At 41.3% G+C, this 21,861-nt stretch overlaps 3 protein-coding genes across 3 annotated transcripts; 1 reads left to right on the top strand and 2 right to left on the bottom strand.

The window, feature by feature from the left end:
* Window positions 1-801: 801 nt before the first annotated feature.
* cacul1 (CDK2 associated cullin domain 1) lies at window positions 802-6,542 on the bottom strand. Its single transcript, XM_052079450.1, has 8 exons — window positions 6,047-6,542; window positions 5,821-5,947; window positions 5,363-5,465; window positions 4,400-4,495; window positions 4,140-4,242; window positions 3,636-3,725; window positions 2,855-2,993; window positions 802-2,073 (listed from the first exon to the last, which is right to left on the bottom strand). The coding sequence occupies exons 1-8, from the start codon at window positions 6,435-6,437 to the stop codon at window positions 2,037-2,039; spliced, it is 1,086 nt and encodes a 361-aa protein (XP_051935410.1). The 5' UTR covers window positions 6,438-6,542; the 3' UTR covers window positions 802-2,036.
* A 1,005-nt stretch (window positions 6,543-7,547) lies between these two features.
* Window positions 7,548-16,165, bottom strand: sirt1 (sirtuin 1). The gene is made up of 9 exons (XM_052081255.1): window positions 15,736-16,165; window positions 15,159-15,275; window positions 14,809-15,044; window positions 13,673-13,825; window positions 13,428-13,575; window positions 13,253-13,332; window positions 11,643-11,826; window positions 11,043-11,567; window positions 7,548-8,895 (listed from the first exon to the last, which is right to left on the bottom strand). Exons 1-9 carry the CDS (start codon window positions 16,148-16,150, stop codon window positions 8,618-8,620), a joined length of 2,136 nt encoding a protein of 711 aa, XP_051937215.1. The 5' UTR covers window positions 16,151-16,165; the 3' UTR covers window positions 7,548-8,617.
* Window positions 16,166-16,487: 322 nt separating this feature from the next.
* Window positions 16,488-19,912, top strand: dnajc12 (DnaJ (Hsp40) homolog, subfamily C, member 12). The gene is made up of 5 exons (XM_052081253.1): window positions 16,488-16,740; window positions 18,289-18,367; window positions 18,522-18,661; window positions 18,735-18,879; window positions 19,290-19,912. The coding sequence occupies exons 1-5, from the start codon at window positions 16,663-16,665 to the stop codon at window positions 19,370-19,372; spliced, it is 525 nt and encodes a 174-aa protein (XP_051937213.1). The 5' UTR covers window positions 16,488-16,662; the 3' UTR covers window positions 19,373-19,912.
* The last annotated feature ends 1,949 nt before the right edge of the window (window positions 19,913-21,861 follow it).

Here is a 21,861-nt window from a genome sequence, read left to right as displayed (position 1 = left end):
TCATTATATTTGCATTTAATAGCTAAGAACAGCATTTTGAAAAAAATAATTATGTACAAACATCATTTAAGTATATTTTAATGGTGGTCATTTTGGAGGTACAGTATTAGTAAACCTGAGTATTTTTTCCCGGTGGGATTTGGTGTAAAATAAATCAGTCAGTGGTTTATATTTCTTCGTACTCGTTTTCAACCATGGAACACTATTTTGTAAAGCTTTCTTTATCAAAATGAGCAAAGACACTGAGAATGTTGCTTTGATTGACTGACATGTCCAATGGTGTTCATTTAAATTTTTTGTTGAGGGGGGTTGCATGTAGTTTGCAGTGTAGAATTTTACAGCATTGTATTGAGAAGTGCATTCTTTTGCCTGTCTTTTGCATACATTGAGTACAGTGAGTCAAGAAAATATCTATACTGCTTCGCTACGTACAAGTTTATTCCAAAATGGAAAAATAATTGTCAATCAAAATTCTGTAGCCAATACCCCATAAGGACATTAGTTTTATAAATATATCAAGAAGTACTCCATGGTCTTAATGATGCAGCTCAAGTACTCACACCATTTGCATGCAGGATCTCATCGATCCTTACCAATGTTTGTCAATGTTACTCCCACATTCCAAAGACACCCATGTTAGTTTAAACATTCTAATACGTATGAATGTTGTGCGTTTTTGTCAACATGTGTCTTTTGATTGACCATCGACCAGTCCTACAAGCAGCTTGCCTTTTTCACTAAATCAAATGATGGTCTCCAACTCACACATAACCTAAAGAAATACACGCACAACAAAGGACGGATGGGTGAATGGCTGTAAGGTTTATGTCACAAGTTTTTCACATTCTCATATTTACGTGAATGACAATTAAAAAACATGTCAAATTGTTGCTTCTCGATTACACTTAAAACAGTGTAACAAAGCAAAGTGAATTATTACACTAAAATGGCTGTGAGACACACAGCCCTGTGAACGCCAATGTATGAACACAAAGCTTTATTTAGACTTTGCATCTCAACCTGCACTTCATTGAAACATTTGCATATATTTTGTTGTTGTATGAAGATTCCGATTTGACACACTTACACATTTATGACAAGATCTTCTGGCACTCGACTGACTCAAAAGTTCTACATGCAAGTCTACAACACACAGTCTCAAGTTGTGTTTTCAAAAACATAACCAAACAGTTAGTATAAAAAATATATATGTATACTCAAGGCAAGTAAACATGCATCATTAACAATGTTAGCTTGAATTCTTACCGAATCACCGCAAACCCTCTTTGGTGTCATGGAAAACAATTCTGTTTATACCAACAGGATGGAGAATCAGTTTAAATCCCATTTCTCGCCACTCTTCTGTGTTCAGGCTGCCGACTTCATAGTCACAGAGGGCGAAACCAAGGGTTTGGTATACAACAGCACGAGTCTTTTGTTAGCCCATTCTTTTGCAAGACATTTTCAAGATGAATGTTAGGAATGCAAAATCACCATTATTGGCTCTGTGATCCTTTTTTTTTAAATCAGAAATGACACAATGAAGGCAACTCTGACAAAGACAGAAGACATGGATAGAAAAACAGGTCTGCTCACACTGCAGTGATCGGTGTCACTAATGTTCGGGGAAAAGTTTCGATATTCAGGGAAGTTTCTCTTGTACAGTATCAGCAGGTGGGAGGCGCAGGAACACACGTACTGTTAATGCACCGTTTGACACGGCACCCACAGAACAGTAGAGAGATTGATGAGCCTGAGCCATTCACCAACCACTGAAGAAACACGTGCGTTTGTTCACACGCGGCATGGCATGTCGTCGTCCTTTCTACAGTCTGATGTGACGCACAGGAGAAGCCATTTACATCCTGACCCCGGCTTTCCGCTTTTCCCTTTCATACAACCTCCGGCCCGAGTCTGACGCGCCTCAGATGCTACATCAGAAGTCGTCTAAGTCTGGACCGTTCCGTGTGGGTACCTTTCATACGGAACAGCGATGCCATTGGGCCGGATAAGTGCAAATGCCCGCCTTCCTATCATCAGTCATCGTTGGCCCTCTTGCGAGACTGATCACCCCTGAAAAACAAAAAGTAACACAGCAAAGTGCTCGTCTTTATCGATTTCATGCGTCCATATTTTTCCTCCTTTCTTACATTTACTGAATAACTGGATGAACCTGTATGGATACATGCCCAAGCACAGGTAAATGGCCGTATTTTCCACACTATAAGGCGCACCTAAAAGCTTTCAATTTTCTCATAATAAATAAGGAAAAGAGTGGATGGAAAAAGTCAACACACCCTTGTTCAAATGCCAGTGTTTTGTGATGTTTTTTTTTTTAATGACACCAAGATAACACGATTCAAAACTTTCTCCCATATTTTATGTGACCTGCACAACTCAATTTGGTATGGAGGGGGAAAAAAACAAAAACAAACCTAAAACCCTCAAATACTTTGTTGCAGCACCGTGGCTTTTTTCATTTTATTTTCGACAGTGGTCTTATCAGTCCAAATGTGGCATCTCCTGCACAAAGCCCACTTCAGATAACCCCACAGGTGTTCGATGTAATTTCACAATTCTTTCTAGGCTGTCTAAATCAAGACCACCACCACACATTGTAGGTATGATAACATACTGTTTGGAATAATAGCCAAAATGCTCATCCTTGGTTTCGTCGGACCCTAAGACATTTCAGTTGCTGAATTGCACAAGTTATAGTTTACATTAATCGTGGAAAAAGTTATGAAATTATATATCTATCTATTTCACTAGAAATTAATTTGGAAACAGATGGTGGGGAAAAATGGTATATGTCACATGAGCATTGAGCACTTAAATTTCAAGACAAACTAACCGTGGAAAGCCGTTCATCGAAAGCTCCATCTGGAGCTTCTGGTCATGAGCAGCGTAGTCCAACAGCAGAGACTCCAGAGCGGGAGGGTTGATTTGAGGAATAAAGTTAGAGAAGAGAGCAGGTGCCAATTGGGCCCACTCTGTGTAAAAAAATAAAAATAATAATTTTTTAAAAATCACTCTACTGTATTTAAACATTAATTATGATATATAGCAGGCTTTCGCAAACCTTTTCATCTCTATCCCCAAAGTGACCAAAACACAGACTCTTTCGGTTCACAACTAAGTTATCTTCTTACGGCAGTGGCGTAATCTGACTTTATACCAAAATTGGAATTACAGGAGTAAAGTCAGAATTGCAGTGCAGTGTGTGTGTGCACATTATTATGTGTTGTGTTTATTATTTTACATTTTACTTATGTTAAAAAACAATAAGCGCTTTGTTACAATTGCAGCTGTTGTGAAAGCGCTATATAAATTAGGATGTATCGTATAGCGCAGTGGACAGTAATTTATTACGAGACATCCACTGGCAAGAAATTGTGTGCCTGCTTGCTAGTGTTAAAACACACACACACACACACAGCTTTCAGCATTTTGTACAATCCAAACTGACCTACTCTTTGTAATAATAACATAACAAATAACCTTTATTTGGGAATTTCTCCTTCGTGAGACAAATAATGCTTTTTCTTATGTTATCTTATTAATCCATTTTGGACCTCAACTCTAAGTTCTGGAAACCCCAGCCGGTATTTAACGACTGCCTTGCAGTGACACACCTGGTCGGAGGCTGTGGAGGCCTTTGACCACACTGGCCATGGTTGACGGCTGGACTACAAAGGGCACTGCGTGAGCTTTGACGAGAAGAGCTGGAAGAAAAATGCTTGAGAAGTCAGTAAGAATATGTCCTGTTTTTCCCCAAATAATGATCAAATGAGACCAGCAGCACACCAGTGTTAGAAAAACTTCACTTTTGAGTCACATCTTTTCAAAATTGTCACATTCAGTACACTCAGCACACGCTTTTCCACATTTTATGTTAGAGCCTTATTCCACAATGGCTTGAATTCATTTTTTTAATATAAAAGCCACACGCTTGGCACATCTACAGTATTTTGGGGCAGTTATGCCCTTTGCTCTTTGCTGCACCCTTCAAGCTCAATCAGGCTGAAATTCATTTTGTGCACAAAAATGATTTGATTTAATTTGGGAATAAAGCCATTTTGTTCCCAACACTTTGCAGGGACGTTTGCCAGTCACACAAACAAGAGCAAGGTACTCACGCATGAGTGTGTTGACATATTTCTCTGCGACATGATCAGCAAACAGGTTCATCAGATCTTGTCTCAGGTCGCGGTTCAGCTTTGATACGATGTAGAACTTGTTCTAAAAATAATCTTCATGATAAAGCTGCATAAAATTGACTTCCTTTTTGTGTGTATGTCAAACATAAAACAGCGCAAAATTCAAGGAGTGTTATTGTTCAACTTCAAGGACTGAAATATACACTGTATTCAAGCACAGTGATTTAAAAGTGACTTACCAAATACATAAATACTGGAACAATACACTGAAGAGAGGCAATGTATTGTGTCAGGGCTGTGTTAAAGCTTTCAATCAGGTTTTCAAGCGGGATGGCCTAAAAACAAGAAAAATGGCGACATGTCGTAATCCCGCATTTAGACCTGCTAAAAATCAAAAACTATAAAATGCAGATTGCTTATTATACTGGTCAACAACAAATTTTAATCAGATATGGCTTCATGTATCCCTGAATGTATTTTTGATAGTGACCAAAAGAATGTCCTTACATATTTCCAGTACATCAGAGTTGTTTTTATAGATATTTTCATGTTTTGATCTTAAATTGGACCATAAAAGCTTGCGCAATATGAAATTTACCATGCATTATAATTTACAGCTGGGACATTACAAAAAAAAAGTAACTACCTGTTACTGAGCGTAACTTTTAGTTAAAACTATATTGCACATATGATGGTTATTAGATTCTTATGAAAACCTGGTGTGCTAGAGAAAAAAACTAGGACAGATTTGGAATCAGCACAAAAATACACCTAGAGAGGTTTACTTGAACCTCTGCTTAAAAAAAGTGAACATGTTTAGACCCTGTTAACTCTTGTGAATGTTTTGCTTTTTCTTTACCGTGATCATTTCGTTTTAAAATTGTGTGACAAGAATTCTGCAAAATGAGTATATGGGTGATTGCCTTGCAATGAAGTAAGTGGTTACTCAGTGCCAAAGTCTTAAACTGATATTTTGCTTTTCAATTCCAAGTGTTTGCCACCATTAATTGAGCTGAGGCAAATATTTTACTTTTAGGAACTCTAAAGGTGCCTCACCATTCAAACAACAGGGCGAAAGTGCATAAGGGCTCCCACAAAGACATATTTGTTCTATTTATTTGCTTGTTTAATTTTGTACTTGATGGATGGGCACACACATCAGAGACTAGTGGATTTGTATACGAAAGTTTAGCTTATCTTACGTTCAGATCAGTGGATACCCGCTGTAGATGATTTGCTATTTTGGATTTCAGGTCATTGTAGAGCAGCTCAGAGTGTTGCTGGCAAACACACTTGTAGACATAACTGTGAAAATAAACAAAAGACACAAGAGCCCGCTATTTCCGCCAGTAAAATCATTTATATTATTATTTTAATACACAGATTATTTAGCATTCATACACCAACTCTACAGTTACTGTTGCAGTGTTCAACTACCCTGACTGGGGTTTACACAACATCAAGTGGTCAAGTGCGAATTGGCATACTGACTTTCACCACAATTACCTTTACTCCATTCTTAGAAAATCACCATGAAAATCACGGGTAAATTATCTCTACAAAAGGCCAACAGCCACCCCCGGTCGGCACAATGTCGGTTGACACCTGCTGTATAATATGTCAGAGACAATGTGCTATACTCGTACAAATGAGTCCTTACCTGTATATCTGAGCATATGAAACAGAGATGTGGTCCGTGGGATTGTGTATGAGCAGGCGCTCAATAGCCTTCTCCAGGTTTGGCCAGTGGTTGTTACGGTAGTCCTCCACAGCCATGGCATTTAGAACTAGGAAGGAAGAGGGACGATTTCGTTTTACCGCAGCAATTTGACCTCAGTGTGTTTTACTATGACAGTGTGTTAGTGTACAGGAGAACATCGACTTACGGAACTTTGAAGACGAGTCGAGAGTAAATTTGTCTTGGGCAGAGGCGGCCGCCGGCGTCGCGCATTCGGTCTCGTCACCGGCGTCGGTGCACTCGCTGCCTGAGTCAGAGTCCATGAACTCGGAACCAGACGCGCATCGGCATCGTAAACTCCTCCGAGCTGGCTCCACTTCTCTTCCCGGTACCGCTAAGCAGATAGGCTGGTGGAGCGTCGTTACGTCGCATAGTTGGTTGCTTGAACAGGTCTGGACTCCACTGCTGCTGCCTGCACAATAGTTATGATTGTGGTCATCTTTTACGTCCGAGCTGTCATCGTCCATAGCTTCCATTCCAACCTTCGCCGTGAGCCGAGACCTTGCATTTAAAGCTGTACACGTACTATCTATAAACATAAGAGCACAATCAAACGCCAAATGCTGTTTTCAGCTTGGCGTTATTGATGACAGCATTTTCACGACATTGTCGTGACGTTACTCTTCTTCGTAACGTCATTTGTGCGATGACCAACGACGAGATGGTGCGTTACCACCGACAACTGGCTTGGCGTGCGAACGGCAACAAGCTCGGGACTCAGCAGTGGCTCTGACTCTTTTACTATCGAACAAATACATTTCAAAAGCTAATCAGCTGACACACCAGTGGAAGCCATTGCGAAATGGGGAGTATATATTTTTGGGGGTGCCTCATTTAAAACCCCTCTATTGGCTACACTTTATCGGAGGTGTACTCACACTGTACAGACACCTGCATTAAAAAATACTCCAATACAAATATAAGTACTTCTTAAACTACTTAAGTAAATGTAAAAAAATACAATCATAAAATCATAAAAATCATTTACTGTCGACAATGTTTAAATAATTTCAGCCCCCCCCCCCCCGAGCCCCCAGAAAAAAAGGGGAAAAAAACCCACTCAAGTACAGATGCCTGAAAAATGCACGAGTGGACCAATACATGTTCAAGAATGTCCAGTTATCAGCTTCCACAGTGCCAATCTAAACTCGGTTGTAACCTCAGAGAACATTCTGTCAATTCTAACTGAAATAGGACTGTTATTGGTCCATTCAAGATTAGAGACGGTGGACTGGACATTCATTGCGATAAGAAGTACAGTTGCAAAAGGAATCATTTTTGTTTCTTTCACACCGCCAAACATACTTTTTTATTTTGTGGGTTTTGTAATCTGTAAATAGCACAGAGATTTTTCATAAACCTTTTCGGTAAGGAACCAAAATTGGTCAAACTCAGTCAGTTCTTACTTTTCCTCCAATTAAGTGAAGATAATTTAGCAACCATCAATGAGATACACTTTCTTGGTGATTGGCCTTTTGCTTCATGACGGCAGTCCAGTAGTCAACTCATGCCCCGTATGTCCTTTAATATTAGTTTATGTACAGGTACACTATATGTTGATGTTGTGGCAATTTTATTACATTTGGGCCCAGAGAAAAATGTAATTTGGGGAAAGTTATAACCGTGTGGAAAAATAACAGGTGAGTGAGTTGTTTTTCATTATTTTTACTGAGAACCGCAGAAGAAGTAACAAATGGTGGCAAACTGTACTCTTCAACCATAGACGGAAATAGCATGAGTATGAAGTTGGCACCAGGCTCAAATACTGTAAATCTGGTCGGCCAACCAACATGTTTACATGCAGCAGGCTATCGGTAAGAGAAGAGTCCTATTATTATTATTTTTACATTTCATGAAAAATAAGAGCAACAATCAGTTTCATGAAGATGCTATTTTTTTTTTCAATTTTAAGTGAACATAGTAAGGCTTCGCAATAAAACAAAGGACAACTTTGTACAGAAAGACCGTCATCTACCCTTGGCAGAGTATGTCTCCATGCTGAGTATAAAAATAAGAGGCTTGACCATAAAAAGTAGCTGCCACATCTGAAGGAACCACCTTTTCAATAATCTCTTTCCAAGACTCCGTTGACAAGAGGAATATACAGAACTTATATCGAAATCAGATCAAGTTGATGAAATGTTCTTTGGTTTCAACTTAAAGAGGACTTGTTATCTGCTGCATTTACCCCATGAAAGACCAGAGTCAAACTGTTCGTGTTCAGGTTAGCCAAAATGTTCAAGTAAGACATCGGAAGGCTCGTCTTAGCCAGGCATTTGACCCAAATGTTCATGCTACTGTGACATAAAAAAGTTGCAAAACATCACATTAGACCACAGTTCATGTCACTTTGTATACTGATGATGACAAAGTCATACCTTAAAGCTTAAACTGCTCTCTTTTGTCAGAAGTTGCGGTAGATGAACTGATGCATTACCAAACGTTAATACAAAAAAAAGGCAACCAGTTCTACTCAGTAAGCAGTGGGTGTAGTATGCTTCCAACAATGCGCGTGACTAAGTGGGGGGGGGGGGGGGGGGAGAGGAAAAAAAAAACCTTGTTCCATATTTACATGAATTTGCACACAATTATAAACTATGAAAAACGATAGGCTGATGAGTCGAAAATATATGAAAAAGACATTTTACATGTGTGTGTGTGTGTGTGTATATATATATATATAAAAAAGAGACAATGAGTGCTTTGTCAACTGGGTAGTTTAAAGGTGTTGTGTGGTGCAGTGAGTTTGTTCAGCCGTATTGTTTGTCTGCAAACTCGATGTGGCCTCATTGGCCAAAGTGTCTTGTATTGTGTCTCCGAGGCAGGCCGCTCCGTCGGCTTCCTCTGGCTCGCTGACCTCCGCTCCCTCATCGCCGCTGCACTCCGACTCCTCGCTGTCGCTTTGGCACGAGCTTGACGTCTCCTCCTCAGAATCTGAGTAAACCTCGGCCCCGTGGAAGATGTAGTGATGTGGTGCTTGAAACAGGTACTGGCCCGCTGTAGGTCACAAGCATAATCCATTCAATAGCCACGTCTTCGTTTTACCCGGTGAGAAATGTAGCAATACAACCCCAGAACATAAGGAAACCTCCTCCATGTTTCACAGTGAGTACAATGTTCTTTTCTTGGTATGCTTCACGTTTGTGTCTGTCAACACAGATATGATGTTGCCTTGCCAAATCAACTAAGCTCCAGTTTTGTCTTATCTGTCCATGTGACCTTCTCCCAGAATCTTTGTGGCTCGTTAGTGTACACGGTGGCCAAGTCCAGTCTCATTTTAATTAGGATTTGCTTTTTACCAGCGGTGGCCACCGTGGTCGACATCCGTTAAGTCCACTTTGGCTCCATCAATGATGGATGGTGCGATAGGACGGATGTTGAGCTGGGAGTTCATCTTTAATTTCCCTGGAGGTTGTTCAGGCCCCTTAGGTACCATTTATATTATCCATCTCTTCAATTTGTCAAACATTTTCCTCTTGTGGCCACATCCAGAGTTGTTGTCCACAGTCCCATGGTCTGTAAACTTCTGAATATGTGCAAATCGGAGGCGATTGCTCTAAGACTGCAAGGGAAGCTCAGCTTCCCCTAAAATTTCAAAAAATAAGTGATCAAATTATGATCTAGGGCAGGGGTGCCCAAACTTTTTGGACCGAAGATCTACTTTTCGATCAACTAACCTTCCGGGATCTACCCTTACCGGCACGCGCACACACATGCACACATGAACGCCATGATGAGAAACAGCCTGAAACTGAGGCATGCGATGCACTTTTGCAGCCTGTTAACTATCGGAGCTCACACGTACAGTTTTAAAGTGCTTCCCTGGGCCCTGCGAGATTCCTATTCTTTGCCCGTGCCCTCGGTGAATTGTACACGAAGCAAACTCTGAATGAGAATAATGACGATAAAAGACAGAGCGCTACAGCTCTGATTACAAGCTGCAATTGCAGACTGCTGACCGCAAACAACTTCCGGTGACGTACTCACGCGCCACCGTAAATTCAAGATTTACCTGCTTTATTTTAATTTTTAATATATATATATATTTTGGGGGGGTGAAAATGAGACTGATAGGATGATTAAGGTGCAGCGTACATTAACAAAAAAAATATATATTACTAACATGTACAAAAACACACAAATGTGTTTTTTTTTTTCTCCTCGGATCTACTTGGTACCCGTCTTAGATCTACCGGTAGATCAGGATCTACCTAATGGGCACCCCTAATCTAGGGTGTACATACAATTGTGTGTACATGTCATTTGTCATTGACTAAATATGCGCTACAACGCGCTCAACTTTTGTTCCAAATCAGCTTCTTATTACTGGTTACGACGTGACTCTCTTCTCATTCATTCCCGTAGCTTCACTGTGTGGACGCTGAGCGCCAACAGCGTGGACGCTGGGCATCGAGAGAATAGTCCCAATGCATAGAAACGAGACGAGTCATTGGATGAATGCTGGTTTTGTCTCACCCATCAGACGTTCAGCGTCTCTGGGAGTCTATGGACAGTGGGCGTGTATCGGCTGGCCCGGATGCTCAGCTTTTCTGCATGATGATTGGATGATCTGTCTGAGGCTGAATCTCTTTTTGATTGACAGCGAAATGAACCAATCACCGATCTTTTGGTGTAGGCATCCGTGGGAGCATTTTTCAATTCTCATTCTGTTCTGAGCGGCACTGGAGACTTCTTCCAATCATCTTAGCGGCACTCTCTTTGTTGAAAATGACTAGCGACAGACTAATATTTTATTTCTGGTGTGTTTTATTGTAGTTGCTTGTGTTCGCAGACCGACTTATATCACCACAGTTAAGACCCTGGAAACGACGCCTTGTTGGTATGACAGGGTCACCGATCATTTTCTTGAAACGGAACAGAGAGTAGATCAATACATCGATCAATACATAATACTGACAATACTTTTCAGTCATATCGCTCACCCCTAATTGGTATCGTATCGGAAGTGAAAAAAATGTATCTGGACATTCCTAGTTTAAATGTATTTTTGCATATTGAGTGAATGAAATGTAGATTGCGTGCAAACATACTCATCACTGACGTGTCCTTTAAAACATTAAAATAAGTAGAAAAGAGGGATCTAAACTTAGACAGCAGTGATCTGTACTGAAGTCGAGACTTACTGTCCAGGCGCTTGCTGATTGGACTTCGACTGATGCAATTCATCCAGCATCGTCTGCGAAATTCATGGTGGGAAGATTGGCTCCTTTCTTCCGTGCTCTCTTCTTTACTCGCGTCTTTGACTGATAGCTGGCTCGGCTCGGCGTTCCTTTCGTTGGGACACTGAGCATCAGGACAAGGCTCCAAAGGCGCAACGTGACCATCACTTTCTGTGAGATTCGGACTTTGCGGTGAAGGCTTTTGGACAGAGTCTGTACTGTGCTGTTTTGGCTTCTCTGGCGTTCCGTCTGCGGTGGCGGCGGCGGACAAGGCCTCGCACGGTGGCTGCTCTGGTAACCGAGGGGGTTTCTCTGTGATCTCGGTGAGTCTTACAGTGTTATAGCAGAGCTGCTCAAAGTCCCCGCCCAGTCGATGACAGAGCTCATTGACAATGACGTCGCAGTCGCCCAGGAGCTCCACGTCAAAGTTGAGGTGAGGCAGCTGCTCCCGATTGATCAAGACTTGAGGCACTTCATGAGGAATGGAGTCTGGATAGGATGGCAAGAAAAGCTGCTGAAAACATTTGCGCACCAATAAATTTAAGAGCTTGGGCAAGAACATACTTGGGATGAGGGCGACCGGTCGGACTTTCAGTGACGACCCGATAACTATCAGAAGATCCACCTCGTCCTTGTCCTGCTTCATGGCTCTGTGAAACATTTCTGGAAGATTCTCTCCAAAGAAGACGATGTCTGGTTTCATTATTGCTAGAGGAATATCAGGACACCGAGGGCAATGGGGCACCCGCTGCAAGCAGAATTTTCAAATTATTTTCAGAATTCCAAACGGTGTGTTGCATCAGTTTAGCGGTGTAAAACTCAATTTTGTCACGGGCCGCATTGTAGGTACAATTTTCTTCGGTGGGCCGTTATTACTGTAAAACCACGTACTGTCAATACTTCATCGCCTCATCATATAGTTACAATATGCACAACAAATTGATGGACAAGTACTTTTGAGAAAAAAAAGTCAATGTTATTTGTTCAATTGTAGTTCTTTGTCATTTATTTATGTATATACTGTATTTATGTATATACCGGGCGGCTCATCAGCTAGTTCCCGCGGAAGGCTGGTAAGGTGGGCCTTCGGCCCACAAAAGTGTTGTTGCTTGGTTCAACTTTTTGTTCATCTTCATTGCTTATCGCGAAAATAAAGAGATGTTTAGCTCTACTAAATAACTAACAATTTCATTGCAATGCTTGTGGGTAGACAACATTGTTTCGCTAAGATGCCCGCGCGATCGTAGTGAGCCACTGCCTGAGCGGCGCAGTGGCGGCGCGGTGAAGTAGGTACGTTTTGAAAAGGGACAGACGGAAGGACAGACCGCGTGCGGGACGACGCGCAATAGAGAGAGAGAGAGAGAGAGAGAGAGAGAGAGAGAGAGAGAGAGAGAGAGAGAGAGATACACACACACACACACCCCAAGGTTTTTATTTATTACACACGGCAATTAAAATTTTTTGGTACATATTTTTAGCAAGAATCATGATAGGAGACACACATGATTTGATTTAGCTTGCCGTTTTCTTTGATGCAGCAATGCAGAGAAGAGAATGTGATGAATACCATACAACCAAAAAAATGTATGAATAGTAATGTCATTCTTTTTCATCTATAGCGGTTAACATGTATTAATGTTAAAACACATTTCGGATTCAGGTTGTTCACTATCACCTTAAATATATTCTGTCTCCAATACTGTCTTGTACTATTATGTGTCTATCATGCTTTATCAAAGGTACACAACTTTCATTCATTATCTTTTCAATTTTATGTGTTGGCTACCTTATTTTTGTACTTAATAAAAATCAAGCATCAAAATTGACTCAGACCACATTATTCGTGTTCCCACCATTTCCAACGGAGCAAACAGCTTATCAACAGTGCTCCAGTGTACAGTGGTAGACGGGAAGTCTTGAGCAACTGTATTTTACACGGCAGCAACAATGGCTGAATATAGAAGAGAAGTGAAACATCACAATAACCACTTTGAATGGGATAAGCCAAAACTGAAATCTCGCTCTCACCAACTAATTACCGGTAGACTACCGGTAATTAAAAATGATGAACACTGAAGTGATTAATTGTGTTACAGGCTCAAGTAAAAAGGCTTCGGCAGCTTTAGAGCCTTGATTATGTCGCCTTCAATCAATGTCAATATACAAGTATATACCTGGTTAAAGATGTCTTCCCTTATAGCTTCGCAATCCACCTTGTATTTACAGATGAGACAGGAAGCAGTTGCAAATGACCCTGAAAGAGTCATATGAGTTACTGTTGGGACTTTCTGAAGATCTATACTTCAAACCTCAAATAAGCTTAAGAGGTGAGTTAGTGTTGCCACTTACCATGACACTGGATAATTCGCTGAACTCCGGCCACTTGTTCTAATGTATCAATATTTTGTGTGTAGTTGCGCAGCAGCTTGCCCTGCTTGTCCATCATAGATATGAATTTATGACAGGGCGAAGGCTGGAACTGACCCGGGTAGATCTCCTGTGACAAAGACGATGCACTGAGAACTTCCAAGTAAAATTGGCATACACATCACTCCTGCACTGGCTTCGTAAGAATAAACATACATTAAGCAAACCTTAGCAAACTTGAAAAATGGCCTTGGGTCTCTTTGGAAGTACTCGATATCAAACATAGCTTGCGGGTCTGGAAGATCAGGGAAATCAACAGCAAGACGGGCATAAATCCCATCTCTGGAGCGAAAATCTGGTATTCCACATGAAACAGACACCTGAACGAAACACAGAGAATTTAAACTTCATTAAAATCACATATAAAAAAGTCCCACTGTAGCGTGGCTTATCTTTCACACCGCCACTATGTTGCCCAAGATTTCCAATGACCAAAACATTGGTACCAATCTCTAGTAACGCATGTATGGTGTTTCACATTGTACTTTATGTTAGCATTCAGCTACTGGAGTTACTGTTACAATTAATAAATGCATTTAGTTTGGTTGAAAATTTTCAATCTATGTTTTATCTTCTATGTGTCAGTGATGATGTAAACGTACTGGGAGTGACAAAGAGCTTGGAGCAATTATGCGTTGAGTCTTGTATTGAGAACTGTGGCAAAAGTCTTTTTGATTCATCAAAATTATGTTGAATGATATTCTCCCATTTTTTTGACAACTAGAGAGTAAGAGTAGGTGCTAATACTTTAAAAAGCGGATTACAAAATATGTGAAGGGAGTTTTATTTAGTTAACATTTTTAAAGCATATGGCTATGGAAAAACAATCCTCCAAAATGTTTGCACTATGGTAACTTGACAGATTTTCATCTATCGTGGATGAGTCTGGAAAGTACAAGGTGTGTCAGAAAAGCTCCCTGACCGGTCTCACAAAAGATAGATTTCAAATCCAAACTATACATTTGTCCCTTTAGTCTCAGGGTTGTTGACGGGGCAGAAGCCAACTGAACTCTCGCATAGTGTGCAAGGTTTGGCAGTTGCTTTTCAAGTGCGGCAGAGACTCAGCCCCTGGTTTTGCGGTCACTCAAAATTTGAATCACAGTTGCACCATGTAGCGATGTCGCACATTACAACCACATAAAATGCTAAAAAGATTTCACACAAGCTTAAAATACATATACACAATAAAGTACATATCTTTTGTGACACACACCTTGTATGTATCCCCCCCACACCAAACAGGAGATCACTGTACATTGGAAAACTGGGTGAGTGCACACACTGTACATTAAGAGAGACATACCCCGGCACCAGTCAGCACCAGAATCCTTTTACTTTCATGCAGTAGCCTGACCACATCTTCCAAGGTGTTGATATCCTTCCGTTTTTTTCTTTTAGGAGGTTCTGAGATGTTGATGATGATCTGCCACAGTGTCATGTCATCTAAATCCGGTGGGAGTACAGTCTCAGGAAGCAACTCCCTTAGAATGGCCCTTGGGTCGGTCTCCCTGATGTGCTGCTGGATGAAACTGTAGGAACCTGGCCAAGACGATAACCTCTCAGCATGGCATGCATTCCAAATGGCTCAAGAATTCTCAAATAAGCCACGATAGAGGACAGTCAGGTCAAGATACATCTTAAATACACACAGACCTATATGTGGTTGAGGTGTCCAGTCGCTGGAGCTGGCATGGGAGGATCTGTCATCTTCCTCCGTGACATGCTCAGGTGTGACAGCCAAGCCATTGGAGGGGCGATCGATGCAGAGACCTGCGTGTTGTAGATATTGCAAGAACTGTAACACAGTCTACAAAGTGCAGTGACATCGCTGAATATACTTAACGAGTGGTAACCTACATGGCCTGTTAACGTTAAGTTCCAGACATGATAATGACAATAACCTCGGCGGGTAACTTTGGCTCATGTAAGTGGGTGTGTGGACTTAAGTCATACCAGCTAACGAATGCTACGTCGCTATCAAAGTTCAGTGTCTCGTGGGAACAAGTCCATTCATGAAAACTCATCCAATGTCTCCCATAGTGGCTTTCCTACTCGCTTACGTGTCATCATTATCAGGAAAAGGGCTGCCGCCGGGTGCAGTTTGATTGTCGGTGGAAAAATGTGAGTTCTTCTCATTGGATTAAAAATGAATCCGCGCTCAATTTGGGAAAACGTGTAACCGCCGGAGAACGGCGCTTAATGCGTTAAAAACGTCCGCCTCTCTACCTACCGGCACTGGACTCGAACGTCCCGAGCAGGGCACTGTCGTCTTGGTTCACGGCGGACTTAAAAGGCTCGGAGACGAGTAGTCCCAAGCCATTGTTGTCTCCGCCTTGCGCTCCTGGGGCCTGCTCTACCGCCATCGACGGTTTTGCTTCCCTCTCCGGTGGCTGCGTACAATTTGCCGCCGCCTCCCAACTCTCCGTGACTCCAGAAACGCAAGGGAATTTAATGGCGTCGGTGACTTTGAGGTCGTATTTTGTCGAAAGGGTAATTTTCGACTTTTTAGACGTGGGCTCGTCCATTTCGGATGCGCCCGAGAAGGCCGTTCCCAGACTGTTCTCTCCGTCCGCCATCTTCAGCCCGCAGAGCCGCCGAGCGGAATGAGCGGATCCCTCCCCCACGGACAGCTGGCTCATTTGCATCGGTCACGTGACGTGCTCTTCTCCAGTAGTCGCAGGGACGTCTACCCCTTGCGTCACGAATATGAAACCATAACAAAAAATGCTACATTCAAGTACAATCAGACTTTTTGGGATGATGGAACTTCTGTTCGTTCTTCTGCGACTGCGAACAGCTCTGGGTTACAATGAATTTTATATGATTTTGTACGGGTATTGCTTGTTTCGTAACATTTTTTTCCAAATCAGCAAGCGGGTCACAATATTACCTTCTCTATCTGATATTTTCTTGTCAATGTCATTTACATGTGTGTCCCTTTAAAATTCGTCATGTGTGGTAAAACAGGATGAGTCATTCCAATGTATCATACGTCAGATGGTTCCCGTAGCTCATTGATCTCGACCACATCTGCAAAGCCGAAAAAAACATTGAATTCGAGCGGTGTGGTTAAGGAGCAGCGTCAAGAGAGGCTGGTTGTGCAACTAGCGTAGCACATCTTCAAGCTGCTCCTTTCGAAGAATCGCGACATTGTTTAATGGAGGCCGTTTTGAACTGCAGACCAGAGGACTTGGAAGACTACTACGCTTTATTAGGATGCGATGAGTTATCATCGGTAAGTTGTTTACTGGCAATGTATTCTAGGTCTGCGGTTCATTGTGAACTGTGCACCACAAAACAAAATCTTGAGAAAATGAGAACTGTCAGAATTAATTTATAATGTACAAACTCAATTCCAACGAAATTAGGACGTTGTGTTAAACATAAATAAAAAGAGAATGCAGTGATTTTGCAAATCGCGTCCAACCTAATTTAATGGAATACACTGGAAAGACATATTGCAATATTAATATTGCAAATGATTACGTTTATTGTTTTTAGCAAGTAATCATTAACTTAAACTTTTATGGATGTAACACGTTGCAAAAGCCGTGACTGTGTTAGTGTCTAATAATCACAATAATAATAATGTAACCCCCATGTGCTGCGGAAGGCCTCTGCGAGAACATTAATTGAACAAGAACTATGGATGGTATATTAAACTAATAATACAGCACAGGTATAAAATTCAGGATGATGGCAGAGACACGCTCCTTCCAATACCAAAAACCGATTGCTATAAGATGGGCGTCCTCGCGCCAACACAAGCAACACTACCGAGTCCCAACAGGTACTAAAAATACAAAAGTGCTTATCCACTTAAATAACATGACAACGCAAGGGCGACACACTGTGGCAGTCTCGATTCGCTACTTGACAACAACAATAACAATAATAATATACTGTATCTAAATTCCCTGCGATTGGCTGGCAACTAGTTCGGGGTGTACCCGTCGACTGCCCGAAGACAGCTAGGATAGGCTCCAGCATACCCGCGACCCTTGAGAGGAGAAGCAGATTAGAAAAAGGATGGATGGATGTTATATGTCATGTTGATATTATTACTATGTTTAGTAATATGTATTAATTAAGGGGTAGCTTCAGCAATTAGTGGATTTTTTTGTGTAACGTCATAGCTCAGAATTGCACTGTAAAATCCATATAGGACAAGCTTTTACAGGGCAAATGCAAAAACAACAGCAAAATAGAGCAGCTAGATGAAAAAGTAATGCCATCTGTGGTTAAGATTTTGCTGTTGACCAAAGGTATGCATTAAACGGGACAAATCGAAAACGTACTTTTTACTGTTTGAACACATATTGTTCGGCTTCCCAAATGCCTTTACACCACTCAAGTATGAAAATAAACAAACAAGTCAATCTTATGTTGTCTGACGAGGCTGTTTTGTAAAATTACCGTAGTCTGTAGGAGAGCCATTCTACATATTGATAAATTTGTTACTGGTAATTTCATGCATGCAAGCATTCCTTTCCAGTGAAACACAACATAAAAACCAAAAAGACAAGCAGAGCTGCACTTAGATTTGTCTGTTGCACAGATTAGCGTTGCCATACAGCGTTAGCTTCTGCCAATGTACACACTGAACACTTGATTGTTTGTTGAGGTTGTGCCTGTTTGGCGCTGCTGCATTAACAGATCTGGGAAAACATAATCCATATTGTCTTTGTGTGGAATTGAGCGTGCTTGGCTGTTGGTAGATGTCGAAAGTTGTGGTGCTAATTCCAGCTGACTGTAGTTCATTAAAGTGTTTATTTATTTTCAGACTGAACAAATTCTCAATGAATACAAGATCAGAGCCTTGGCATGCCACCCAGACAAGCATCAAGGCAACCCCAAAGCAGGTACATTTGTTGAACGGCTATGGCATGTTTTTTAAAATTCAAATCAATCTATTCATTACAAAGGTGTTTAAAGTTGATAATAATTTTGTTGATTCTATTTGTTAATGTTTTAAAAATTAGCTCATTTATACCAGGATTTCTTTCTTTCTGGCAGTGGCAGAGTTTCAAAAACTACAGGAAGCCAAAGAGGTGTTAAGCAATGAGACGAAAAGAAAAAACTATGATCTATGGAGGAGAAGTGGCGTTGCTATCCCATTTCATGACTGGCAAGCCTTAAACGACTCTGTAAAAACGGTGCGTGATGTTTTACTTTCGTGTGCTTGCGATGGTAACCGGTATCATGATCGGACTTGAAAAATCTTTGCAGTCAATGCATTGGGCTGTGAGAAATAAGAAGGAACCCATGCTGGAGGCCGCAAAGGCAGAAACACCAATCACATCCCATGCAGATGACCTTCATTGTCAGCAGGAATCACCGGGGATTGTCTCAAGTGAAGCCATGCAATCTTCAAGTACAATAATTCCTTTTCATTCAATCAAATTCATATCATGTGTATAATGATAAAAGTCCCATACTATTTTGAAGTCATTTAGTTCCATTCTTTTTTTTGTTAAACATCATTATTATTATTATTATTATCAGATAAAGATATTCAGCTTCTAGGTGAAGTTTTCCAGATGAACCTAATATCTTTCAGTTAGAGAACAGCCGGTTGTGCTAAATGTACGAAAACATTAAACAGTTGGATGTGTTATTCAAAAGCTTAGAGAAGGTCAATTTCACTTGATAGTGGACATTAGGATAGAAATTCATCCTGAAATTTCACCCCAAACCCCAATGCCCCCAAATTTTTGGGAGTAGTATGTGTTGAAAGAGCAGTTTTAATTTTTATAAAACTAACGTTTTGCTCTCATGATTTAGGCGATTACTGGCATCGTCGTTTCCGCTGGACTGCTGACTCACCATCTTGTCTGCTGCAGAAGTTCCGCAATTATGATATTTGAATATAGTCCGGCACATTATGCCTTGTTACTTGTAGTAACATTGTAGTAACAGTCAAGCTGTAATGTCATTCCGTCTGTAAGGTAGATTGGTTAAATTTGGACGCTTACCAAATCATATAGAGGTTAGTAACTGGTTTTGCGTTAATAAATCCAAAATTTGACATTCATATTACTGAGCGAAATGGATGAACATAGATTCTGTACTGTCATTCTTTTAGATCCATACAAGACACAATAACATCAAATGAAACTGTTAATTTGAAGTTTTTATATTTTATCTACCATGTAAATATTTTTATTTTAATAAATCTATCTTTTATTTATATGTGCCTTGCAATCGACCAATCCAATATGTCTTACCCAAAGTCAGCTAGAATAGGCTCCAACTCACCTATTGTAACAAACAAATTAGGACCAGTGAAGCCGTTCGGATCATGGATGGAAAATGAATAGAATATATAGAAAATGAATGGATGCATACTTGACCTACAGCATTGTCAAGAGAAGCGGTAATTAAAATGTGTCCTATTCTGAGTGTGAGTTACTGTCTGTATCATCATTCTCACCGCACACATTCTTTTTCTGCCCCCTTCCCAGAATGACATAAAAATTGCTTGTGGATATTAATTTTTTTCCTCGGGGCCTTGAATCCATCGCAACTGGAAACAAGGAGAGCGACCTGAAGAATTTGTTTTGAATATATATTTTTGAAGTTAAAAACCGGATTATTGGTTAGTTGAGGAACATTGAAAATGTATTATTGTCAGTAGTTTTGACCTAGTGTAATGTAAGCATTAAGCGACATGTTTTATAGTGTATAGAAGGGATAAATACGAGGCAAAAAGTTGAAGGTTAAAAAAAAAGAACTGCATTGTACTGCAAGTGAAATGATTGGACCGACGGCAATACTCGAAGCTCATGGCGTCACAAAAGTTGAAGTCAAGAGCACTACTTTTCCCTCAATTTCTCGCCGGGTACTTGGCGCATACCTGTAATCCAGGCTACCGGGAGGCTGAGGCTGTCGGATCGTGTGAGCTCGGGGGTTCTGAGCTGCAGCGGGGGTTCTGAGCTGCAGCGGACTATGTCGAGCGGGTGTCCGCGCTAAATTCGGTATCGATATGGTGCTCCCGGGGGAGCTCGGGACCACCAGGTCGCCTAAGGAGGGGTGCACCGGCCCAGGTCGGAAACGGAGCAGGTCAAAACCGCCCTACCGCTCAGTAGTGGGATCGCGCCTGTGAATTGACGCTGCAGTGCATCTTGAGCAATACAGCGGGACACAGTCTTTTACACTTCGTATGTAAATCTCCAAAACTATTATATTGTTTAAAGTCGATGCTTGGCAGGGCAACCAACGCTTTAGAGGGAAACAAGCAACCATTTCTAAATGTAAATAAACTGACAACAATAAGAACGAAATGTGTCGCAACTGACGTCACGTGCGTGATAGTCAAAAAACACCACAGGCGTTGTGCTTTCACGCCGGGTACGTGGCGCGTACCTGTAATCCAAGCTACCGGGAGGCTGAGGCTGGCGGATCGTGTGAGCTCGGGGGTTCTGAGCTGCAGCGGACTATGTCGAGCGGGTGTCCGCGCTAAATTCGGTATCGATATGGTGCTCCCGGGGGAGCTCGGGACCACCAGGTCGCCTAAGGAGGGGTGCACCGGCCCAGGTCGGAAACGGAGCAGGTCAAAACCGCCGTACCGCTCAGTAGTGGGATCGCGCCTGTGAATAGACGCTGCAGTGCAGCTTGAGCAATACAGCGGGACACAGTCTTTTACACTTCGTATGTAAATCTCCAAAACTATTATATTGTTGAAAGCCGATGCTTGGCAGGGCAACCAACGCTTTAGTGGGAAACAAGCAACCATTTCTAAATGTAAATAAACTGACAACAATAAGAACGAAATGTATGTAAGCTTTTGTTAAATTGTTAATTATTATCATTTTATATGTAACCAGGTGAACCTTACTTAGATGCTTGTAGTGAAGGCTTCCTTGTTTAACAAATGTAGCACTGTCACTTTAAGAGCCACACTAGATCAAAACACGCGGGAACATATGCAGCGTGTGAGAATCAGACCAGAAAGGGTGACATGCACGTAAAGGAGGGTAGTCGCTGAACTGTCCCCACTGCTTGTCCCAACTTGATACACCCATGATCGTCCTCGTAACCCTGGCGATATTCAGGTAATTGGTAACTAGTTTACCATGACGCATGTTAGGTGTTAATTTTGGACAGATGATTAATTAGTTGAATGGTATTTATAGAGCACAATATCTGGAGTGGTTTGGGTTGGAGTTTGAAATCTACCACTAGTGAGTCGTGTGAACAGCTGTACAGCGTAAGTGTTCGCAATGTTATAAGATGTAAATATGTTTTTTACTGTAAATTATATGAACTGTGTTATCTGTTCTTTAGAGGGGAGATCATTTGTGTTTGACCACGTGCTTTGTACACACCCAACACACCGGAACATATCGAGTAAGTG

This window comes from Hippocampus zosterae, chromosome 11 (genome assembly GCF_025434085.1).
Source record: "Hippocampus zosterae strain Florida chromosome 11, ASM2543408v3, whole genome shotgun sequence".
Classification (NCBI taxonomy): Eukaryota; Metazoa; Chordata; class Actinopteri; order Syngnathiformes; family Syngnathidae; genus Hippocampus; species Hippocampus zosterae.
The sequence above is the reverse complement of the archived record's forward strand: the minus strand, read 5'-3'. Positions and strand labels throughout refer to the sequence as shown.

Bases quoted from the DNA above. Each gene is read 5' to 3' on its own strand.
- cacul1 (XM_052079450.1), bottom strand. From the start codon at position 6,437: ATGTTTATAGATAGTACGTGTACAGCTTTAAATGCAAGGTCTCGGCTC. The intron at 2,994-3,635 runs GTGTGTCACTGC...TTTTTTACACAG, and splicing joins CCTCCACAGCCTCCGACCAG to AGTGGGCCCAATTGGCACCT. The intron at 2,074-2,854 runs GTTAGTTTGTCT...TTTGTTTTTCAG, and splicing joins TCGATGAACGGCTTTCCACG to GGGTGATCAGTCTCGCAAGA.
- dnajc12 (XM_052081253.1), top strand. From the start codon at position 16,663: ATGGAGGCCGTTTTGAACTGCAGACCAGAGGACTTGGAAGACTACTAC. The intron at 16,741-18,288 runs GTAAGTTGTTTA...ATTTATTTTCAG, and splicing joins GATGCGATGAGTTATCATCG to ACTGAACAAATTCTCAATGA. The intron at 18,368-18,521 runs GTACATTTGTTG...TCTTTCTGGCAG, and splicing joins TCAAGGCAACCCCAAAGCAG to TGGCAGAGTTTCAAAAACTA.
- sirt1 (XM_052081255.1), bottom strand. From the start codon at position 16,150: ATGCAAATGAGCCAGCTGTCCGTGGGGGAGGGATCCGCTCATTCCGCT. The intron at 11,568-11,642 runs GTATGTTCTTGC...CATCCTATCCAG, and splicing joins ACCGGTCGCCCTCATCCCAA to ACTCCATTCCTCATGAAGTG. The intron at 8,896-11,042 runs GTAAGTCTCGAC...TGTGACCTACAG, and splicing joins AATCAGCAAGCGCCTGGACA to CGGGCCAGTACCTGTTTCAA.